The sequence below is a fragment of the Pinus tabuliformis genome, chromosome 1_2 (genome assembly GCF_031772625.1).
Source record: "Pinus tabuliformis cultivar Carrire ecotype Pingquan chromosome 1_2, CPIR1, whole genome shotgun sequence".
NCBI classification, from domain to species: Eukaryota; Viridiplantae; Streptophyta; class Pinopsida; order Pinales; family Pinaceae; genus Pinus; species Pinus tabuliformis.
In genome coordinates this window covers 861,372,284-861,397,065 of record NC_142298.1, presented here as the reverse complement: position 1 = coordinate 861,397,065, position 24,782 = coordinate 861,372,284, and the positions used below count along the sequence as shown (strand labels likewise).

At 41.0% G+C, this 24,782-nt stretch overlaps 1 protein-coding gene across 6 annotated transcripts in view; it reads left to right on the top strand.

The window, feature by feature from the left end:
• LOC149208643 (coenzyme Q biosynthesis Coq4 family protein / ubiquinone biosynthesis Coq4 family protein) overlaps positions 1–24,782 on the top strand; it is a 148,929-nt gene that overhangs the window by 63,952 nt on the left and 60,195 nt on the right. For 5 of the 6 annotated variants that reach the window (XM_089396142.1, XM_089396146.1, XM_089396143.1 and 2 more), the window contains one exon: positions 12,555–12,875. In XM_089396142.1, the coding sequence (XP_089252268.1) occupies positions 12,684–12,875 (192 nt within the window). In that variant the 5' untranslated portion in view covers positions 12,555–12,683. Of the gene's footprint in view, positions 1–12,551; positions 12,876–24,782 lie in introns of all 6 variants that reach the window. The other variant, XM_089396145.1, reaches the window with a different exon arrangement.

The following is a 24,782-nucleotide window of genomic DNA, read 5'->3' as shown; positions in this document are numbered from 1 at the left end:
CTACAACAACAAGGTTTCAAAAAGGGGGTGGCAAGAAGTAATCTCTACATGAAGATAGACAAGGATAAATTGCTAATCACCCTTGTATATGTTGATGATCTGATTTTTGCCAGCAACAATGATGAGATGAGTCATGAATTTTCTCAAAACATGTCTAAGGAATTTGAGATGTTTATGATTGGCGAATTATCTTACTTTCTTGGACTACAAGTAATTCAAACTAAAGCAGGTATGTTCATATCCCAAACAAAATATCTTAAAGACATGCTTAAAAGATATGGGATGGAAGAATGTGTTGTTATGAGCACACCGATGACTACAGATTGCAAATTAAGCAAAGATGATGAATCCCCTTCGGTAGACGCAACTCTTTATAGATCAATAATTGGAGCTCTTCTATACTTAATTGCTTCACGACCCGATATTATGCAAGCAGTAGGAATGGTGGCAAGATTTCAATAAGCTCCTAAGGAATCCCATTTGATGGCTGTTAAAAGAATTCTCAAGTATTTGAAAGGTACTCCTAATTTTGGCTTATGGTATCCCAAAAGCACAACTCTTACTTTGATAGCTTACACCGATGTTGATTGGGCTAGAAGCATAGATGATCGAAAAAGTACTAGCGGAAATGCATTCTTCATGGGAGATTGTCTTGTATCTTGGCTTAGCAAAAAACAAACATCTATATCTCTCTCCACAACTGAAGCCGAATACATAGCTGCTGCAGATTGTTGTACTCAAATATTGTGGATGAAGGAAGCTCTGAAAGATGTCAACATAGAAACTAATCAACCAATCACTATCTATTGTGACAACACCAGTGCCATCAATCTTTCAAAGAATCCGGTAATGCACTCGAAGACAAAACATATTCCAATCAAATACCATTTTCTCCGAGAACAAGTTGCAGAATAGAATGTCAGATTGGAATACGTTAATACAAAGGAACAAATTGCAGATATTTTCACAAAACCCCTACCACGAGAAGCATTTGAATATCTTCGCCAAAAGATGGGGGTCATTGCTCTTGCATCACATTAAGACAACACATTGACAGGGGTAGGAGCACCATGATAGGGGGAGCAGCATGACAAGAAGCAACTTGATAGGGGGAGTACTTGGACACCCTATTTGCCATTGATGTCAAGGGGGGAGAAAATGTTGGAAGAAGAGAGAATATTGCCATCAATGACAAAGGGGGAGATTGTTGGTCAAAATTGTCATTGATGTCAATATGAGCATTGATGAAAATAATAATGGCATGGATGATTGTTGAAGGTCACATTTTGAGCCCTAATGAAGAAGCCCTAGATGCCGCTATGATTTAATGAACAAATTGCCAAATAATTCCTTCAACAAAGTTATTATGGAAAATAAACATATGTTGAAACAAATTGAAAATGGTCAACTTTAAAAGTCGTATTTTGAAGAAAAGTCTACACCAGTTTGTAAAGGAGGTCATAACCTTTCTAGTGAATACCTATACTCATAACTCCTTATTGTTGCAGAAATATGATTTTTTCTTGAAGATAAATCATTGTTTTAAGTCTGTTTGATCCTACACATGTCGGCCCTCCAGCCTTGTTTGAGCCTACACATGTCGGCTCTCCAGTCCAACCAACATGTCTTTTCGTTGAGGCAATCAATTATAAATATAAGTCTGAGCCCATTTGTTTATATCATCCAATTCGGTGAAAATAACAGAGATACAAGATAGAAAGGAAGTGGAGTTCACATCTTGTGAACTGAGGAGACCAAGGACTTAAAAGCTTAAATGTGTGGGTTAAATCTGTGATTAGAATATCTTTAAGACCTCGGACTTGAAGAAGACCCGTGACACACTGAACTCAGATTGTTGACCAGTTTTGGAGACTCAAAAGAGACCTGGACCTGTGTGAAGAAGCTCAGACCAGTTAGCACGGACTGTTGTAAATTCTGTGGGTGAATTGTTCTTATATCGTCCATACCTCGGGCTTGTTGGGTGCCTAGATTATAACCTCCTTACCTCGGACCTAACCACAGATACCTCAAGTCAATTTCAGAGTTCAGATTTATTGAGATTGCAGAGATTACAGTTTATTCGAATGAGTTTTTGGAGGCTCGGACCAGGGTTATAGAGGCTCAGACCACACCATGGTAACTTGCACCTGTTTGCTAAGAAACTTAGAGCTACAATGGGTGTCTGCCTGAGTAAGTGGAGGCTCGAACAGTCGATAGTAAGGCTTGAAGCCTTGTCTCATAAACTCAGATCTGTGGGTCAGTGATAGCATTGAAGGTTTAGAATTGGAGAAACTTCTTTTGATGGAGGGCCTAGACCAGTGAACAATCACAACCATCAAAACTTAGACGTTTGAACAAGTAATTTTGGAGGTCTAAACAATTTGAAGATTTGAACAAGGTTGAAGCTTTGAACAGTGAAGTAACTGAAGCTCTGGATAGTGAGGTAATTGGAGCCTTGGGCAGTGAAGTAATTAAAGCTCTGGACAATGAAGAAATTGGAGCCTTAGGCAGTGAAGTAATTGAAGCTATGGACAATGAAGAAATTGGAGTCTTGGACAGTGAAGTATTTGAGCTCTTGGACGATGGACAAGGTGGAAGTCTGATGTAACTTTATGGAGCAGTTGTTCAACTATTAAAGTAATTCATTCATACATTCTATTTGTTAAAAGTTGAAGGGTTGGAGCCTCTTAAATACAAGTTTGGAGCCTTGAGGAAGATAGGGTTGGAGCCTCAAAAACCCCAAGTTGGAGTATGGAAACAGGTTGGAGCCTGGTGAATTGAAGGGTTGGTGCCCTCAATGTTATTGTACTCAAACTATTGTAAAAAGAGGATTGGTGTTCTCATTTGTTCCTAATAAAATTCGTATTATTTATTTTTCTGATTGTAATTGTGAAGAATCTTAACTGGCATTAATTATAACAATTGAAAGAAAGACTGATTCACCCCCCTCTTAGTATTTCAACAATTGGAAGTGGTTGTTTAGGTTGTAGCCTACGGGGATTGGCATCCTCCTTGAGACCAGGTTGGTGCCTGGATTTATATTGGAGAATTGGTGTCTTCATTCAAGCTTGGAGCCTTGAAGAAGTTAGAGATTTTATTGAATACGTTGGAGCCTGGATTTTTGTAAAAGGGGATTGGAGCCTGTCTGTTTTTGGATATTGTGGTAGCATTGGACATGTGTTCTAGTTTCTAAGGTGTTAGAGAGGCTGCGGAACACGATGTTGATTTGGGGTAGCACCGGATGTGCTCTAGCCATGAAAATTGGTGGAGAGGCTAAAGCACATGAGATCTCCAAGACCCAGAAATGGTTTGGGGAAATTCCACCTGGTTAGAGAGATATTAAAATAATTAATATTTTTAATGGGTTCCTAAGTCTAAACTTAGGAAAATAAAAATATTAATGGGTATTAATATAAAACTAGGTGAGAATGTTCTAAAAGACATGGATCAAGCCAAATCTAATCTTAGCCGTTGATTAGAGATTTAATCTCGGCCATTGAAGACTCAACAAAAAAAATATAAGAGGAGGCTTGAGGGTCAGTTGGAGATACACCAAGATTGATCAGTCAGTTCGATTTTCTGGAGTGGGGTTTGCTGAGAAAATTCGAATAAGTGATCAGAGTTGCAGCGAGGGTAGTGAGTGCATAGCAGAGAGGCAGAGATAGTGTTAAAGGACCAATGCAGAGACTGAGGAGGCTACGCAGAGCCAACAAGAGCCACGTAGAGGGCCAGAGTGACTGCGCAGAGGCTAGCAGGGCCTGCGTAGGTGATGCAGAAGGCCAGAGAGCCAGCGCAGAGCAACAGAAGGCAGACGCAGGGGGTTTCAGAGTGACGCAGAGGCCAGGAGGGTTGACATAGAGCCTCAGAGAAGCATTGGAGAGATTTTCGTGGAGCAGACTTGCTGAATATTTTCTTCCGAAGAGAGGTATTACTGCTAGATACATATCTCTGTTGGGTGAGCCAATTTGGCACCCTAGTTGTACTCAAGAAAGTTTCTTAATAATAAAACCCTCAGAACTGCTGCACCGGTTTTCCCAAGTTGGGTTTTTCTGGGGACGATTGTCCAAAAATAACGGTGTCCCTTGTGTGTTTGTCTGTTATTTTCAGTTGTTGATTTGTAGATGGTTGAGACTGCATTTGTGTTTATTTTCAGTGTTTATATGGTTAAATAACTTATTGAGTAATAAACAAGTAGAAGAAATAAACCAGTTAATGCAGGAAGAATTTCTAATGTGTACTTAATAGAGCGTTGTAGATCACAGGAGAGCTGAAGGCACCAACTAAATCAAAGAATTTGCAACAGAAACAACTATCCCGAGAGACAGATCTGTTCCTAAGCAGAAAGCAACAGAGGAGGAGTGACGTAGAGGGCCTGCGTCATCATTTCGAGCCACAAAGAGGGCCAGCGCAGAGGCAGAGGAAGGTCAGAAGAAGCTCACGAGGAGCCACGTCATCCTACTCAATCAGGTAGGCTTGACGCAGTTGGCCAGAGGAGCGATTTAGCCTTGTCGAGATTGCGCAGAGCTAAGAGGCTTAGTTTTTTCAGCTGCTGGGGCATGGGAAGCTGTGGGCAGATTGTGGATTGGTTGCTGTCAAAACAGAACAATACCTAATGGGACAAAACCAAGGTAGAGGGAGCCGCTGCCTTGAGGGATTTCTAGCTAAGAAATCCAGATCCGAGTTTTGCAGTTGCAAAGAGGATAGGAGAGTAGTTTGACAGTTGGCAGGAGGATTTCCAGGAGGAAAGTCGAGACTTAGAGGGAGTCCAATAGAAGAGCGGAGATGGCAATGAATGGACTGAGGGATCAGGACAGGTTGGACGGGGTGTCCAACTTTGTCATCTAGAAGGCTAGGATCCTGTCTGTTCTGGATAGACATCGCATCAAGGGTTTTGCCTTGAGAACTGTGGCTATCCTAGTTGACCGAACTGATAATGAAAGGTATGAGGATGTAATGGCGAAGGAAAAGTGCATAATGCTTGATGGGGTCAAGGATCATGTGATATTGCAATATTGCCGAGAAGAACATGACAAAGGAGATGTGGGATACCTTGACGACATTGTATCAGGGCACTTCCGTTCAGAGGAAGACACTGTTGGAGAATCAACTGCGAACGTATCAGATGTAGAAGGGGGAGCAGATAGATCTATACCTTAGTAGGTTGCAAGAGATTTGGGACCAACTTACTTCCATAGGGGCCACACCAGATCAGAAGTTCATGGTGAGGATCACCCTAAATGCAGTCTCGGAGGATTGGGAGACATTTGTTTAAAGCATTTTGGGCAGAGCTGATCTTCCAGGATGCGAAGAGATGTGGGCAGCTCTTCGCTAAGAAGAGATCAGATGGTTGACCAAGGCGGGAAGTAGCAGCAAAGGAGGTCGAATCATGAAAGAGGAGGAGGAGAATGCGGCTCTGGCATCTGCGGGACAATAGGGGAAGAGGAAGAAGAAGGACATCTCCAAGGTGAAGTGCTTCCATTGTGGGGAGCTGGGTCATTATACAACCTAGTGTCTCAGGAAGAAGAATAAGGGAGAGGCTTCTGACTCCAAGGCAACTCCGGCTAAGGTGGAGAAAGAAGTCGAGACGGATGACGACTGTGCCATGAGTGCTCATCCACCTCTAGAGAAGAGGTGGGATGACATCGAGTTACAGAAGATGAGGGACAGGATCCTTGAGGTACCCAAACTCTTGGATCATATCTGTCTACGGGAGCCTTGAGAGACAGTAGCAGGATGATGGATGTCGGTAGAAGCAAGATGCAGAGGGAGCGACAAGGCAGTGCTAGAGTGCAGTGGTCTCTGGCAGCGCAGTGAGGGTTGTAGCAGTGTTATAAGCACAAAGGTGGTTGCAATAGTGCAGAAAGGCACAAAGATGGTTGCAGCAAGGCGAGAGGCACAAAGATGTTGCAGCAGGGCAGAGGCAACAAAGGGAGCATAGGATAGCAGTAGAGGTAGCTTCAGCTTCAGGAGGGATTCTAGCTTGACAAGGATGTCAGTAGTTGGGTAGATCAGTTACTTACATCTCAATAACTGAGTTGTAGTGCAACAGTAGCAGTGGTAGTGCTATGGGAAGCACGATGCAACATGATGAGAGAGAACTGCAGTGCAGATGCAGTGTTGGGAGGAAGGACCAACAGCAACACGAATGCAGAGGGAGCTGCTGTACAAATGTAGCAGTGGCAGTGGCAGAGCCATGGGCAGCAGTACAGGAGGCAGCAGTGCAGAGGATGTTGGGCAGCAAGCCAAGCATCAACACAGGTACTGGTACCGGATGATCAGGGTGATGTTCAATGGTGGAGCATTACTAGAGCACATTCCTCGCTAAGAGGGAGTGTTGATTTGTGGTAGCATCGGATGTGCTCTAGCCATGAAAATTGGTGGAGAGGCTAAAGCACATGAGATATCCAAGACCTAGAAATGGTTTGGGGAAATGCCACCTGGTTAGAGAGATATTAAAATAATTAATATTTTTAATGGGTTCCTAAGTTTAAACTTAGGAAAATAAAAATATTAATGGGTATTAATATAAAACTAGGTGAGAATGTTTTAAAAGACATGGATCAAGCCAAATCTAATCTTAGCCGTTGATTAGAGATTTAATCTTGGCCGTTGAAGACTCAATAAAAAAAGTATAAGAGGAGGCTTGAGGTTCAGTTGGAGATACACCAAGATCGATCAGTCAATTCGATTTTCTGGATCAGGGTTTGCTGAGAAAATTCGAATAAGTGATCAGAGTTGTAGCAAGGGTAGTGAGTGCATAGCAGAGAGGCAGAGATAGTGTCGAAGGACCAGTGCAGAGACTGAGGAGGGTACATAGAGCCAACAGGAGCCACGCAGAGGGCCAGAGTGACTGCGCAGAAGCTAGCAAGGCCTGCATAGGTGACACAGAAGGCCAGAGAGCCAGCGCAGAGCAACAGAAGGCTAACGCAGAGGGTTTCAGAGTGACGCAGAGGCCAGGAGGGTTGACACAGAGCCTCATAGAAGCGTTGGAGAGATTTTCGTGGAGTAGACTTGCTAAATATTTGCTTCCGAAGAGAGGTATTACTGCGAGATAGATATCTCCATTGGGTGAGCCAATTTGGCACCCTAGTTGTACTCAAGAAAGCTACTTAATAATAAAACCCCTAGAACTGTTGCACCGGTTTTCCCAAGTTGGGTTTTTCAGGGGACGATTGTCCAAAAATAATGGTGTCCCTTGTGTGTTTGTCTGCTATTTTCAATTGTTGATCTGTAGATGGTTGAGGCTGCATTTGTGATTATTTTCAATATTTATATGGTTAAATAACTTATTGAGTAATAAACAAGTAGAAGAAATAAACCAGTTAATGCAGGAAGAATTTTTAACGTGTTAGACTTAGAAATTTCAACACACGAGATCTCCAAAACCCAGAAAATGTTTTTGGAGAAAACGCCTAGAGACCACTCAATTAAATTAATTGATCAATAATTAAAAAGTTCCTAAGTCTAACTTAGGAAAATTGTTTAATTAATGGGTATTAATTGAGGAAAATAATTAAAAAGTTCCTAAGTCTAACTTAGGAAATTTGTTTAATTAATGGGTATTAATTAAGGAAATTGACTTATGCTCTTGAGACTCCCAAAAAAGTGTATTGATGGAGTCAACTTGATTTTAGCCATCGATCACGATTAGATCTTGGCCCTTGATGCTCCAGCGAGAGATTATAAGAGCAAGTCGATGGGATGGAGATAGACATCGTTTACAGTTGTGGAGAAAATTATCTTGGCAGATCAAGCTACCTAGTTCACAGCTTCAGTGAGGGTGCAGTTTGAGCCAAAGGGAGAGCATTAGAGAGAGGGAGTAGCAGAAAATTAATGGAGGATTCTGGAGAATTTTCCAGTGTTTCTACAGTGTCAGATTGAAAGGAGATAGGAGGCTGAATTATCTGCAGAAATGGCTGTAGAAGCCAGTGCCAATTGCCAGAAACCCCAGTGCGAGTTGTCAGAAGAGCCACAAGTTGGTAGCTAGAGGCCGAATCTATTTCTGTTAGGCAATGCGAGTGGTTTTTAGGGACAAAGGGAGGCAGGACGGCTCACTTGGATCCAATTTCCAGGGAGTGCGATTTTCCTAGGGCCAACAATATGAATTCCAAGCTGTGGTGCAAGTAGCCAGTGTGCGGTTTGAGCAGGCCATAAGGGGCTAAATAGATTTGTAGAGGAGATCCTTGATCTCCAGGTTACTTTGGCCAGATATTTGTTGGAGGATTGCTAGTTGGGCATCCAAATTATTGTACTCTTAAATTTGCTGCATAATAATAAAATAATCCCTCATTTGCTGCACTAGGCCAGTGTCCCCTTTGGGGTTTTTCCGGGGACTTTTCAGTCCAAAATAATTGTGTCAATATTTATGTGTGTGCATCTATTTCTTAGTTCCTAATTTTACTTTCACAGCGTATTTTATTTGTGAACAATGAATCAGTGAATTAATTGATATGTGCCGTAAACAAATAAACTGTTAATCAGCTAGGAAAATAATATCCATTTGGTGCATTCATGGAAATTTCAGAGTCCTCATGATCTTCATTAATAAAATTATTTTCTTGTTCTACTTCTTGTGTTCTAGTTTAACTTGTGATAATATCTTAACTGACATAATATAAAATTGTAAGAAATATTGATTCACCCCTCTTAGTATTTCCAACATCCCCACACAACTCACCTTCTTTCATAAGCATCCAAATCTGACATCCATCAGCCCCTAGGCTCCTTCAGATGTGGGTGTACAGGCCCACCAATGGCCAAAACATCATTCAAGATGGGCCATCTTGATGTTCAAACAATCCCTCTTCCAACTGGGCATTCTTTATAGTGCAATGGTGGAGTCCCAAAGTGGACTGCCCAGCTTCAAAAGGACCCTTGAAAATGCCTAACTTCTTCCACAAGTTTTCAAATATGTCACCAAAGCCCTCTAAGCATCCTCCATAAAATTAGCAAAGAAATCCTTAAGTGGTCACATGAGTTCTAACAATAAGTCACCCCATTAGTTGGGGGGCTTTGACCAGCCCATATCAGTGTTCAATGTGTAACCCTTGACCTACAGAGAAATCCATGAAATGTGTCAATATAAATCCTCCCTCATCCCTTTTTAATTCTGATGAGTCAATATTAAGATCATGAAGGGGTACTACCTCTCACACATCATACAAATATGTACATATATAAGTCAGCTCTGTCCCTTTTTTCTTTTTAATGAAACATTTAAACATCCTTTAACATGACAGGCTCCAATATTTAATACAGGTCAGCCCCAGTTAATGAGGACACATATGGAGCTCACAGATTTCATCAAATTTTGTACTACTCTATCTCAACATCTACTATCTAGGCAGGGATTTCAAGGATTTGTTATCTGTATCTCCAACACCATGCTCTAATGGGCTCCTACAAACCTTGAATTTTTGGTTTGAACTATCTTCAAATAGTATCCTCAGGGCCACAAAGTTACCCAACAAGTTTGTGGCTAACAAGACTCGTGGTTTGCAATTTTTTTTTCAATAAATTTCATGAGTGGCCAATGAACCTCACTCAGTGTTGAAATTTAGTACCGGAGGACAGGTGGTTCCCTAAGGCTTTGATCTTTGGCCTAGGGAAAAGTGTCCAAAAGAATTTAATTTTTCTCCTAAAGTGACTTCATAATTTTTATAAAGTCAAATCTAATTTAAAAGTGACTTTAAGTGATAAAGTTACTAAACTCTAATTTTAAAGTGACTTTAATAAAGTCAATGTAAAATTAGAAAGGAAAAGTGACTTTGGACATAAATGACTAAGTGGGTCTTTATTAAAGTGGGGTGAATTAAAAAATAGAAAGTGAGATTTAAATGAGCATTTAATCTCAGCCCTAGATCTCAATCTATTTCAGCCATTGGATTTAGGGATTTCCCAAAAGTCACTTAGGGTTAGATTAAAGGAGGGAAAGGAGGAAAAGGTCATTCAATTTCTTTCATGAGCAGATTGAGAGAAGGAGAGCAAGAGAGCAAGGGAGATTTCTGGACAGTGAGGAGGAGGCAGCAACTTGGCACACATTCCAAGGCAGCGTTTCAGCAAGTCCGTACAGCTGAGTTAGCACACAGTGAAAGGCAGATTTTGGGCACGATTTTCTAGAAAGGCCGTACAACAGTTTTGGTTCAGATTCCAAGGAGGCCGTACAGCAAGTTAGCACAGAAATCGAGGAGCAGAAAATCTGAAGTTTGTTGGCACATTTTTCAAGGGAGGCCGTACAGCAAGTGGCTGTACCTTGGCATGCTTTTCTAGGCAGAAATCCGTACAGCTGTACTGCTGTTTTTCTGCACAGAAATCGAGGAAAACCGTACAGCAGCATTTATGGCAGCTTGCACGCTTTTCTAGGCAATCCGTACAGCAGCATTTAAGGCTGAAATTTGGGCACAAAAATCAAGGAGGCCGTATAGCATTTATTGCTGTTCTGTTTTGCTGTTTGCAAGTTTTTTCCAGTTGGCTGTGAGGCACGGAAAACGAGATAAGTTGTAAAAGTTTGGTTGCTGATTTTTTGCTGAATATTTCTCTCACTGTAAAAAGCATTTTCCAGAAATAAGAAGGAACTTTCGAACTGGTTTTCCCCAAGAGTTGTAGGGGGTTTTTCCAGGGTCATCTTGACCAAAAATCACTGTGTTTAAATGTGTTGAATGGCTGTTTGTATGTGATGATATTTATTTATGCATTTTCAACATTCTGTAATATTTTCAGAATTTGTGTTTTCAGCAAAATTTATTTTCCAGTTGTTGAATGTATGGATATGGGAAAGGGCATTTAACTATTTTGGAGAAATAAGGTGAAACTGAAAACCGGGGTGGGAAATGAGAAATTTCTACACTCAGAATTTTGCATTTGAACGGTAATAGCTTTTGTAAGGCTACTTGAGTTCACAGGAGGCTGCTGCTGCTGCGGATGATTAAGTTTCTAGCTTGTTCTCGACATATTATTTTAGATTGATCTGAAGTTTTTATTGACTCCATTGAAATTATGTTAATAGTTGCTTTCCCTTTAATGCTTTCTTATTTTGTCTCAAGATTATGTGTGTCATGCTCCAAATGCTGCTTATGTATTGTTTTCTCAAATTGATGGCTTCCAATTTCCAATGGCATATCATATACAAATGAATGTCTACAGGTCTTTTTGGTTATCTCTTTTTGGACTGAAGTAGAGATGTTAACTGTAGACAATTGTGTGAGAAAAATATATAAATCCTACTAGAGGTTAGGATGGTTTGCTTTTGCAATGAATATCAGATTCATACCCTTTGTATCGAATGAACATATAGTCACATAGTAGCACCCAAGCAATCAAATTGTGCTCTTGACATTCTAGATTGTGCAACATTGCCACTGTTTTCTGAAATTTGCTTCGCCATTTTATTTGTTAAACAATATAGTACAAAACATAATACCAAAAAAAGGGTAACAAAAGGTAAATCAAGTCTGAATCCCATTGTGTAGTCTAGTCTCTTTGAGGATGAGGATTCTGATGATTCTACCTAGTCACTCATTAGCGCTACTACTATCATACTATGCTTATTTTTGGACTGTAGAGGCCATTTAGAGCATCTTTGTTTATGTATTTTGGTTTAGAGACATATTACACTCAGTGCTATATTGGTTATATGCACTCTTGCTATGTAAATGAGAAACTTTACGTATTTCTGTATAAATGGTTTCGATTCATATGGATGCACATGAATATCTATGCTTTTTTCTTTTTCAAAATTTGAATATTTTATGTAATTTTTTGATCTCTTTTTTTTTTTAATTATCTGGTTTGGTCTTGTTCACATTTTTGGGGTCAACCAATTAGATGATCAGTCTGGTTCTGATAATGTTGACTGTAAGATTCATTTTACAATTCCTGAGTATGTAGATTGCAAAATTCAGTGTGCAACTAGCAATCGTCTTATCCTCTAGCGGTCATGTACAATTTAGTTATATATGCACAAATTTGGGACCACATTTGACTTGTTTAGATTGACATTCATCTAGAGAACAATGAGTTATATTTTTCGAATGCTATAGAACTTTTTTCCAAACTAGTTTATAGAACTTCCCTTTCAATGGACAGCATGTCATCGATAGTCTCATAGTCTCATGGTTTAGTGTCTGCTTGTCAAAATTTGTTAGGATTCTTTTAGGTCATTATCCCTGCAAAGTCCTCTTATCCAGTAGATAACGGGTTTAAACTTTAAGTTCATAGTCAAGTGTCACTTTAGATTGGTGACTGTTTCTGAAGTCCTATTGCCCAGTTATCTTTTTAATTTTGTTTTATGTGAGTGTTTGTCATGCATGGTGTTCTTGTGAAATCTGTGCATGTGCTTCTGAGATTTGAGCAGATTTACCCGTATTTATCTATAGCAACCGGACACATATGTGCAGCGTTGGCATGTTTATGGTACTTTCTGTTACTTTATATATCATGCATTTGAGTTTATTGCCATATACAGCTTTAGTCATATGACAGTAAAACCACCATAAAAAGTAATATGCATTAGTAAATTCCCACCTGACAGAGTGCTCAATGTTGTCTCAAAGCAGGTCTTGGATGTGTGCAAACAACAGCTATGCAGTGATGGTATCTTGAGATTGGTATTATCTGGGTCAAATACTGGAGAAGGGTTGAGGGGCTTTTGGATCACATACTTTTTGGAGGAAGAAAAGAGTATTATGCATATCTTTGAAGGACAGGCTCGGGTGCCTTTAAAGGGATGGCAGCAGGCAGCAGTGGCTGTTGGATCTGCTCTAGGAGCCTTGATGAACCCAGCGAGAGCAGATCTGATTGCTGCTCTTGGTGAGACAACTGGCAAACTAGCATTTCAGAATCTTCTTGATAGGATGAAAAGAAGTCATGAGGGAAGAGTAAGTTGTTTCTGTGTTCTTGAGATGCATGCCTTGTTCATGCCTTACTTTTGTTTGATAGGTTGAAGTTGCTTGATTAAGACAATTATCTGTGATCCTTTTCCTAGGAGCTAATCATTTAGACTGTGGGGACTGGTAAAGTGCTAGACTTCTTTAGATTAGAGGGTTCAGTTTTCATATTTTTTAGCTCAGATAAATTTTCTTTGGCTGAGCTTTGAGATGCCTGTTTTGTTTATGCCTTTTTTTTTAAATTGAAAATATTTCATATATTTGATTGTCAAAAATTACAAATGTTGAATTTCCTTGAAATTCTGCAACTACTTAGATGATTTCTGAAAACTGAACTAGTTAACTTATCACCAAGATACAGAATTCCTGAACAATAGAAGCAGCAGAATTAAACACAGAGATAAAGACACAATTACACGAGAGACACACAAATTTTCTAGGGAACCCAATTGGGAAAACCCTCTGCTTGCTGTAAATTTTATTGAAAGAGTTTGACCATATGAATCTCTTACAAGGAAAAACTGTTTCACTCAAGAACACACTTGTTCTCACTGCTTGGACTAAGCTTGAAACTCCCTGCAATCCTCTCAACCTAGCTCCTACTTCCTTGCTGAATCCAACCCGTATTTCCTAATGCTGGAAATATCCTATTTCCTAGTGCAATAGTGGCTCCTGTTATTTAGGAATTCCTCCTAAATCCTAACACTGGTCTGCAAGGAAGTCTCCCTCTCAATGCTCTGCGTATTGGCTGCTCTAGGAGTATGCTCTCACACACACAACCTGTGCATACAAGAATGAATTACAAAGGTGCCTTCGTCCTCCTTTTAAGCTTTTCGACTCATTTATAACTGGTAAGTTTAAATTTAGAACTCGGACTTGTCACTCATTTGTTAACTGAGTCAAACTAACTCTTCTAACTCGTCCTGCCTCAATTAGAAACTGAAGCTCACTAACTCATCCACTTCCAAACTTGAACTTGCACTTGTGATTGACTTAACTGCCTCTCCAACTTTGTGCATGAGTCAAACTATCACCATGAATTCGTCCCATTTCTTAGGAACTCGTGCATGCTAAAGGAAGACTATTTGTGGTCTTTCTTGACTAAGGCACAAGTCAAGAAGAAGACCTTCTTCGCTACACTTTTCAACAATAAATCTACATCAAGAGTGTTACGTCTAGGTCCCAAAGAGTGGTCATAGATGGTTCCTCCTTCGACATAAGCAAACAAAGCTAGCACGTTGGCTTTGGCTCCTTCTTGAAGAACTTCGAGATTCTATATCTTTCCTAAAAATGGTAGTGTCCAGCCAAGGCTGCTTGGAAGCGGGAGCGGGGAGCGACAATTTTTAGAAGCTTCTAGGTTGGGAGCAATTTTGGGAGCGTTTTTTATATAATATATATTTTTATCTATTTTGATGCTTATATGTCAACAAAAACATGCAAAATGATGAACTAGTTATAAAAAACATAAAAACATGGATTAAACCATATAACATCAATCATCTAGTAGTTATAATTTTCATCAACCACAGGTCCACAAGTTACAACATCTCGATTCTCATCATGTTGGGTGTGGAGCTTGATTATCTTCCTGATTTAGAGGTCTTGTTTTAGGTGCGTTTGGATCCCAGTCCCTGATGGGGGGGCGGGGTGTGGGGGGGCTTCTACCCCCACCACTAAATTGCCTTGTCCCCCCACTACTGAATTGCCTTGTAAAATATTGTAATTTTGTAGTCAATCTGGACCATTCATTAGACAGAAAATCTGGCGTTAGAAGTTATGTTAATTCAGGGTTTTTTGCCCTACAAGGCAACGCTTGGTTTGTATGAGGGAATTGTATTGCGTCTGGGTATTATTCTTTATCTATTCCTATCTTTTGCTAGCACTTGATCACACAAGTTTTGATTCATACAGTCTTGTAATATAATCTTGCAGAGATGCTTTGTTATACAAATATATGAACTAGTGTAGGTTGTTTTATGATGGGAGCATGTAAAATTTGTTTTTCCAACCCTTTTCCTTCTTATTAGCATTGTTGCAGACTTTTACAAGGGTGTTGAACAGTAGAGCGGATTTTTTTTTTTTTTTTTTTTTTTTTAGCAGATTTCTAAATGTAAGGCTCCATCCTCCAAATTATCCTCCTCCAGGTTGTTGTCCCAAGTAATATATTCTCTATCAAATTGAGCCTGCTCACAATAGTGTGCCAACAACCTCAAGTTGTAGTGTACATAAACCAAGCTTTCTGCCTGGATTTCATTGAGGCAGTTTTTTTTGACATTGCGGATGAAGCTGTAGGTAATCCAACACTTCTCTGCAGACGAAGTATTAACCACCTGTGAAAGCACTAGGGAGAGAGCGATTTTTTTTGGTGGGAGCACGCTCCCGAAAATTGCTCCCAAACGAGAGCGATTCAGGAGCGGTTGTAAAGTTGGGGGGGGGGGAAGGCTCCCTTGCAGCCCTGTGTCCAGCTATGAATTATTTTGTGGTAGCTGGGATGCAGCTATTTGATTAGTATGTTTGACTTACACTATTTGGGGTTTGATTTATATATTAATCTTTTTCTTGGAGCTAATTATTTAGACTGCAGGCATAGAGTGCTAAATTTCTTTACATTAGAGATTTCAACTTTCACATTTTACTTTTGCTTTAGCTAAGCATGACTTCATTTTTGTTACATCTTTAAGATTTCCTATCTTGTACTAAATCAGCATCATTTATTTTACTTTCTGAAACATTAGTTCAGTTATGTGCATCCTAGTCATTAGAAATCAAATTAGTGATTTTTGGGTGTGAACTTTTCAGAATTTACTTTTCAGCTTAAGTACTGAAAAATATAGAAGCAAAGTGAGCAACCCGATTTTTCCCTTATTTATTCTCCGGCTGAATAAATGTGCTCTTCATTTTTGATTGGCTAGTCAACCCATCAAACAAGACTCCCATATCATAATAAAGATGAAAATTATAACTTAAATAGTTGTTACTGAATTTAAAATTTAAACCTTCTGTCGGGCTCTGGTCCAGTGGTACGGTGTAATATGTGATGTAAGGATGACTCAAGTTCCACTCCTAGCAGGCTGACTCCTATAGAATTAATACATCCAAGATTGGGTGAGATCTCCCTGGTCACCTTGATGACCCATAGATGCAGCGATTTAAAATGTAAAGTGGCTCAGTTTGTGCCCAAATGTTATTGGCAAAATGGTAAAATTAAATTTAAACCCACTTTTTCAGTCAACTTAGTCTACCTGCCTAACCTGATCCTATTGTCATGTAAAGCTCACTATCTACTCTCTTTATTTCTTTTGTAGTTTTCCCACAGATGCTTTAGCATTCCCAATGTTCACTCATCGTTGTAGTTCCTATAGTCTCATTGGCCAATTATGGCCACTAATGGACATCAAGATTTAAATTAAACTGTATTAAATTAAAATTTCCCCCCACCTACATGCTAACATAAAAGATAAGAGAGAAGGAAGAGGAAATTGAAAAATATTCGGCGTTTAGAGCATTATGTGAATGCATATGTTTATCAAAAGTCACTGTGTTTTTTTGTAAACGATCTAATAATATGTTTAAAATGCACAGTAGGGAATACAAGTGGTCCAGGTTGCTGGCTGTCCTTGAAGGGTGACAAGTCTAGAGCAATAAAAAAATATTAATATATGTTTGATATTTTGTTATTCCCGCGCTGGGGCATACTTAATATTTCAAACTAGAAATTAAAGACTGAGTCTTGACTCAAACCCAAACCACAGAGGGTCTGATCTGGAAAATTGACCATAACCATAAGAAAGTTGAAGCAGGAACACATTTTGTTTTTAAAAATGTCTTGTATGTACAGAAAGATATTTACAAACAGCAATACAAAAAGTGGAAGCACATATACAATGGAACTTATATCCTCTTCTATAAGACTATTAAGGCTGAAATAAAATCTCAATAAGCTATTGAATCTAACCAGGTAGCATCCTTGATAGTTAAAGCACCCTTAGCTAACCATTGATGGTATATCTCATAATGTTACATAACACAAAAAATGGAGATAGAATTACCTTCATGCTAAAAACTAAACTTACACCTAAACATCCAAAGATTAAAGAGGGTAGAGACCCACAAGCTCTGCTAGATCCCAATGAAGGCTGAGTGAACCAGATAGTTGCATTCACCAAACATTGCTGCATGCCCGTCAATCCTTCCCTGGAGTAATACTGAATATTAATCCTGGATATTCTTCCGACAGTGCTTGCAAACTGGTGCTCACAAAATATATGCTTCACCATCTCGACACATTGGCAAACATGATAAAGCCCATCAGAGAGGCCACTCCTCACCAAACGGGCCATAGAAAGTAGCCCTTGGTAGATGACAAGCCATGCAAAGACCCTTAGCTTATATGAGAGCCAAAGATACCAAACATTGTGCAACTCACACACACACCTATCTCTTGAGTCCACTGACACCCATCTTGCATTGAGAACAGGAGCTAGACTGTGACATTGATGCAATAAGGAGTAGAGCCTCCGAGAATTAGACTGCTGTAATGGCTGCCCAAAACTCCATGCTTAATCCCTCCAAAATGGACCTAGCATTGCAATATTCATTTAAATATGTCTGCCCTACCAACTGCATCACCAGTGGTTTGTCGGGGTGAAGCAGACCATACTCCTGAGCCTGGATACACCAGTCCTTCCAGTAACAAGCAACTAGATTACACAATTCTCCCCAAGAGAAAAGAACTGCCTTTCTCAATATGTGGGCCTGGAAATGAGGCAACTCTACAAGACAAGTCTCCTGCTATCATCAAATCCAAATAGAGCACTTTGCTAGACCACAATGTACCTTGTTGCTCTCCATATCCCACTTAAACAACCCTGTGACAATGTGATTGAGGAGGATACTTGAAACAAATAAGGAAAATAACTAATCTTACACAAATGATAAGTTCCCCACACTCAGCCTACATGTTGTGAAATCATCATCCTTTGTCAAAATATAACCTACCAAGGTGTGAACTCCTCTAAGCATTGAACCACCCACTTGGCTGTTCGGATACCACCTCGAGTGGCAATGTTGATCAACACAAGTCCCTCCCATCCTTGGGCATAGTACACAATTACACAACCCAGAGCACCAACAGAAAGCTCCTGCTCCCCACCATTATTTGACCACATATAAGATTACAAAATCTATTTCAAATGCCTGTCAGTTTGTCAGATAATGGGAGATCCTTATGCTACCACATGTGAAGATTACTCTCACATAACCACATGCGAAAGTCTCACTCCAAAATGAACACTTAGATACCACATAACCATCCCAGGTCAGCTGTAGTTCTAGGCTGGTGGTATCCACTTCCAGTGAGGGGAAGAATCCAAGTCGACCAACCAAAAATCTAACTTGTGGTCACTGCTACAACCCCAAAAGGTACACAAAAGAGATCCAAACAAGCATGAGCCCTGTTATTGCAAAATTGTTAATTTTAGGTATGTTCTATGCTGAGAGCAATTTACTTCAATTTTTCATTTTAGCTCAATGACAATATTCAGATTAGCAATCACATCAGCATGATAGTAAAGTGCAGATAGAACATAAACATAAACATCAGAAGACAAGCCAAGACAAGAGGACACAAGATGTGGCACCAGCCAGGGACAAACCCCAATGTGGGGAAACCCTTGATCAATTCTTCTTATATTCTTCAATAGTTCAGCAGAGAGAGATAGTACAAATACATTTGAAGTCAACACTTTGACTTGCCAAAATGAGAGATCAGACATCAGAGATCTTCACCATGAAGATGACACAATGCAGCAGATGATAAGCCTAGAGCAGCTCAACCAATTACCCAGAATACTGAAGCTTTCCTTCTATAAAGCTCTTCCTCCTTTGCTGCTTCACTGATCATGTCAAGGCTGCTGATCTGGCACCTTTCATATGCAGCAAGGACTGATGCATTTCATGGCAGACCTGGACACTAGATAGAGCACAAACGCTGTGAGCTACAGCACTCTAAACAAACCCCACAGTCCACCTATTGACTGCAGCTTGCCTTTACACATTTGCTCCAACTGTCTGCTGCCTGAGGGGTTGCTATCCTTCTTAACGCAGTACTTTAATTGCTTCCAACTGCTGGCTATGGCCTGTGGCCTAGCCCAGCAGTGGGCTGAGACTTAGGTCTCCTCAATCAGCCCTTAAGCAATCAGATTTAGGCTTCTCCTTACAGCAGATACTTCTGTCCAGCAAACTGAGTTCAAGAATAGCTTGATCATGCCCAAAACAGTCCACACTGTCACCTACAGCAATGTGACTTTAACGCTGATGAAATACTTCCTTTTGCTGCGGCATAAGACCACTCTTCTTGCTACGTCTTAGGTCTTTGTATGCTGCTGATTAGGGCCTGTTCTGTTCTATTGCTGCTAATAGAGCTGCGTATAAGGCCTTTTTCATGATGGCAAATAGGAGCTAGATGAGGGCTGCCAATTAGGTCTCCTTAACAGCGTCTTGAGGCCTCTCTTTGTTGACTGCAATGATAGGGCCTTCTTCTAGCTATGGAACAGAACCTCACTAGCTGTGGATAGGTCACTTCTGGACAGCGTTTAAGCTTCCTTAACAGCGGCTAGGTGACCTTGTTCTTGTGCGGATAAGTGCTGCTCCTTACAGTGGATAAGAGTCAGATATGACAGCGTTAAAGACTCCTTGTTTGGACTGTCGATGAGGGCTCTACAATAGCTGTCGATTAGGGCACTTAGGGCTGCGTATCTTCAGCTGAGAATAGACCTCCTTCACTGCGGTTAGGGCTAGATAAAAGCCTCTTGAGACAGCGGTTTAAGGCTTCCCCTTTACTGTGTATAAGTGTCCCTTCTTGCTGCGTATAAACCCTCATTGACTGTGGCCTAGGGCACCCTTAAATGCTGCGGCTAGGGCACCCTTAAATACTGCAGATAGAAGCCTCCTCTAGCTGCAAAAAGAACCCTCCTTGACTGCGGCTTTGGACAGCATATGAATCTTCCTTAGACTGTGTATAGAAGGCCTCTCTTTGCTGCATAGATAAACCGTCCCTGACTGTGTAGAGGTGTCTCCACCTAGGACTGTGTATAGCCTTCTCTTTTGACAGCGTCTAGGGCTAGGGCATCTCCTCTAGGGCAGCGTATCCTCTTTAGATCTCTCCTACCACCAAAACCCAAACAAGTGGAGAGAGATCACAAGAGATGAGTGACCAAATGACTTGAAGGCCACCTCTTTTTATGGTGCAACGTTGAGGTTGAGTGGGGGTAATTTGGTTACTGGCCGACCTTGATGAATTGTCACATAACAGAAATAAATTCATATCTCCATGAATACATGTCGGAATCGGATGATTTTTAGATCAATCCTACACCTTTCGACGAGAGGAATCCAAGAAAAATATAAGCTGCCATGAATAAGAAGACCCATATGGAGTTTGGCCCTAGTTGCCAATTTTAACACTCCCTCTCAACTAGGGAGAACTCCATCTGCAAATCCATTTGCCAGACTATACTAACTCTGCCATCAATGTCCTGCACTGCTCTGCTTTGCTGAACTATGAAGAAGAAGAAGTGATCGAGAATGTATCATACCATTCTCTATTGACCTTAAGTCAATCCCTAGATAAAAGAGAGTGTCTCATACCACCACTCTAACTGACCCGAAATCAGTTCCAATAAAGAGAGTGTGTCATACTACTCTGACTCATCCAAAATCAGTTCCAAATAAAGAGAGTGTCTCATACCACTCTTACTACCCCGAAGTCAGTTCCAATTGATCCCAGATCAATATCATCCTAGCATAGTGAGTACAGTACTACACGATGCGTCCAACAGTAGTATTATGGTCCCTATACTCATTTTCCTACTCATTGGCCAGATGAGAGGTACTTCCCATGAGTCCGAGACTGCATGGGTAGGATGTCTCAGCAGGAGAAGGGTGAACCACTCATCCTGCCTACATGTCGCCGTGGGGTATCCTAGGGGAAGGCTGAACCACTCACCCTGTACACAACAAATCACTAGGGGAAGGCTGAACCACTCAACCTATGACTATGTCTCAACAGGAGAAGGATGAACCACTCATTCTGCCTACATAGCAAACCATTGAGGGAACGCTGAACCACTCACCCTATGGTTGCTCATCGCTCTAAGAAGTACCCCCAAGCCCCCTGGAGCTCCCAGAGCTCAATGTCCATATCATACATGACCCTCAGGAGAGGGTCTCTCCATGACTCCTAGTCATTCTCGGAAAGTCAAGAATTTGACCTTTCCCAGGGGCTTCATCTGAATATCGACGACTTGCACATTAGTCTCAGAGTGATGGAGCCTTCTTGCTCCCCGTTGTACCATATCCCAGATAAAATGGTACCTGATGTCTATATGCTTGGAGCGATCATAGAACATGGGATTCATCAACAATTGAATTCCCTTCTGGTTATCATAGAAGATCACAATGGTATCCAACACGTGTCCAAACAACTCACAGAAGAGCTTCCACAACCAGACAACTTCACAGAAGGCCAAACTCACAGCTATGTATCCAGCCTCATCGGTGATCAAAGCAACCGACTTCTGCTTTCTGGTCATCCAGGATATCGAAGCAGAACCCAAAGAGAAATAGCACCTAGAAGTGCTCTTGCGATCCTCCACACTGCTTGCCTAATCAATCATCAGAATAATCATGCAACCTCACAGCTCCAACAGTGTATCACAGTCCATGAGTGATTGTGCCCCGAAGATATCTCAGAAGATTCTTGGCACCAATCCTATGCGAGTGATGAGACTCAACCATATGTTGGCTCAACATGCTAACTGCAAAGCATATATCCGGACGGAAGTTCACCAAGAACATCAATGCTATTATGAGTTTATGAAACTCAGAGGCATTTCCCAAATCAGGTCCGGCAGCACTACCGCATAACTTCTTAAAGTTAAGCTTCATCTGGGTAGTCATGGGCTTGCAGTTCACCATTCCAAATTCGGAATCCAACTCCCTCTTACTTTTGCAAATGAGAGGGTCTGTACCTGTCGAAAGAGGTCATCCATATAAAACATCAGTATGAGAGGTCTAACATCCACAACCTTAAGTCAAAGGTTTGGATCGGCTTCACTCCTAGTGAGTCTTAGCTTCATCAAATAACTATCAATCCTCTCATACCAAGCCCGCGGTGCTTGTTTCAAATTATAGAGAGCTTTCTTCAACCTGCATACTTGAGATTCCTGATCATGAACCTCAAACCCCTCGGGTTGATCCACATCTATGGTCTTGTTATTACATGAGGGAAATGGTGCCCTTGTAAGTTTTCCTTCGGTATATCTCGGACATGTACCTTCATGCTCTTCTTTGAATTCATGCATCCCTGTCACTATCTTTCTTACATTGGGTAGGGCCTTACATTGATGATGGGCAAACCTCCGGTGCCATAGAAGAGATGCGTCACACGACATGGTCCCCAATGGACTTCCTGCAACTTGATACAAATTACTAACCCTGAACCCAAGAGTAAAAGCATCTTTAAAATTCCTTTTCCAAACACGTACCTTTCCATCAATGAATGCCACCTTGTAACCTTTGACTTCCATTGCCGAAATGGACACCAGGTTCCTTTTGAGATAATAACTTCTTGTAAATGAATTGTGTTACCCTCATTCAATTGAAGGGTAACATTCCCTACACCCTTTCCGGGATAGATGGCATCGTCTCCAAGAATAATATCCATGATTGTCTCCTTCTCTATCAAATTAGAGAGAGCTTCCTTGTATCCGATGAACTGCCTTGAAGCACTACTATAAAAAAGCTAGTTTCCCAAAGAGTCTGGAGGAGAGGTAATGGAGAGGGACGATATAAGATAATACTCCTTCATACCTGGAGTTCCTTACTTTCTTGAAGAGTTGGCCATTTCCTTGATGACCTGCATTCCTTTTTCCTTTGCCATTGTACCTGTCATTCCTTCGATCATTGAAGATGCCCTTGGAATGATTGTTATCATCATCAAGTGATGTGTCCCTTCTATTCGGACACTCCCTTGCATAATGGCCAAACTTATTGCAAGCAAGGCATCTGCCTTTCCTTCCACCCTTAGTGTACTTGTTCTTTGTAGCAGCTAGTGCATTTGATGGAGGCTCAGGGATTTTACCCTTCACGTAATCCAACACTTCTTGCTCTTCCAATGTCAGATTCAGAGACATCTTCCATCCATGATAGACTTTCTACGAAGCTTGACTTCGGCCGGGAAGAGAGATGAGGAACCCATTGAGCCTTTGACCTTGTCCAACTATCTTCGGTGATTGCTCTTTCACTCTTGCTTGGGCTTTGTCTTCACCTCAACTCTGAAACCATGTTAATTTTAGGTATGTTCTATGTTGAGAGCAATTTACTTCAATTTTTCATTTCAGCTCAATGATAATTTTCAGATTAGCAATCACATCAACATGATAGTAAATTGTAGATAGAACATAAACATAAACATCAGAAGACAAGCCAAGACAAGAGGACACAAGATGTGGCACCAGCCAGGGACAAACCCCAATGTGGGGAAACCCTTGATCAATTCTTCTTATAATCTTCAATAGTTCAGCAGAGAGAGATAATACAAATAATTTGAAGTCAACACTTTGACTTGCCAAAATGAGAGATTAGACATCAGAGATCTTCACCATGAAGATGACATAATGCAGCAGACGATAAGCCTAGAGCAACTCAACCAATTACCCAGAATACTGAAGCTTTCCTTCTATAAAGCTCTTCCTCCTTTGCTGCTTCACTGATCATGTCAAGGTTGCTGATCTGGCACCTTTCATATGCAACAAGGACTGATGCATTTCATGTCAGACCTGGACACTAGATAGAGCACAAACGCTGTGAGCTACAACACTCTAAACAAACCCCACAATCCACCTATTGACTGCAGCTTGCCTTTACACATTTGCTCCAACTGTCTGCTGCCTGAGGGGTTGCAATCCTTCTTAACGCAGTACTTTAATTGCTTCCAATTGTTGGCTATGGCCTGTGGCCTAGCCCAGTAGTGGGCTGAGTCGTAGGTCTCCTTAATCAACCCTTAAGCAATCAGATTTAGGCTTCTCCTTACCGCGGATACTTCTATTGATCCAAACGGATCTTAGAACACTCTCTAAGTTTTCATGAACTCTTTAAAAATCATGCCAAAGATTCAAAGTCTTATAAAGATAAAGCTATCGGAGGGAATCCTCAGACAGTTGCAATGGTGATCAACGTGGATCAACAAGGGCCGTCGATCTAGTGCGTAGAGCGGCGGACCATGGTAACACGCGTTGACACCAACCAACAAATGCAGGGTCAAATTTAAGCAACGGAGGTAGTTTCCGATATGCGATTAGCGACAAGTCGCTAATTGCATATCACAGGGCAAACCTCTCAGTGAAGAGAAGCCTCGAGCACCCGGACCCGAAATAATTATAAAACGCGGAAAATATTGTTTCGGTTCCATTGGAGCGGGATTCCACAAAACCGACAGGATATCAGACGGGCTTCGAGCGGTAAGCGATTTCAACCGAGTTCTGCCTAATGCCATACAACGATTACCACACGTCCCGGGGAAGAGAGAGAGAACCTCTCACATTGGGCGGGTAGACATCATGCTACTTAGCCGCCCAATATGAACGACAACCGTAGGATATGGGGCCCCCAGATCAATGGCGGATACACATTCCGATGGATGATTGGATTTGACAAGACTATAAAGCAGGATCACATAGGACTTGAAGTCCGATATGGACGATGCGTTGGCAGAAGGTCGTGTTTCGGGGGCATTCTTGGAGTTAACGGAAAAAACAGCCGTTTCGAATATGTCCAATAGAACTGACACTCATCCGTTATGAATAGGTGGCCACCTCCGTGTGAAGCGTTATACAGTGA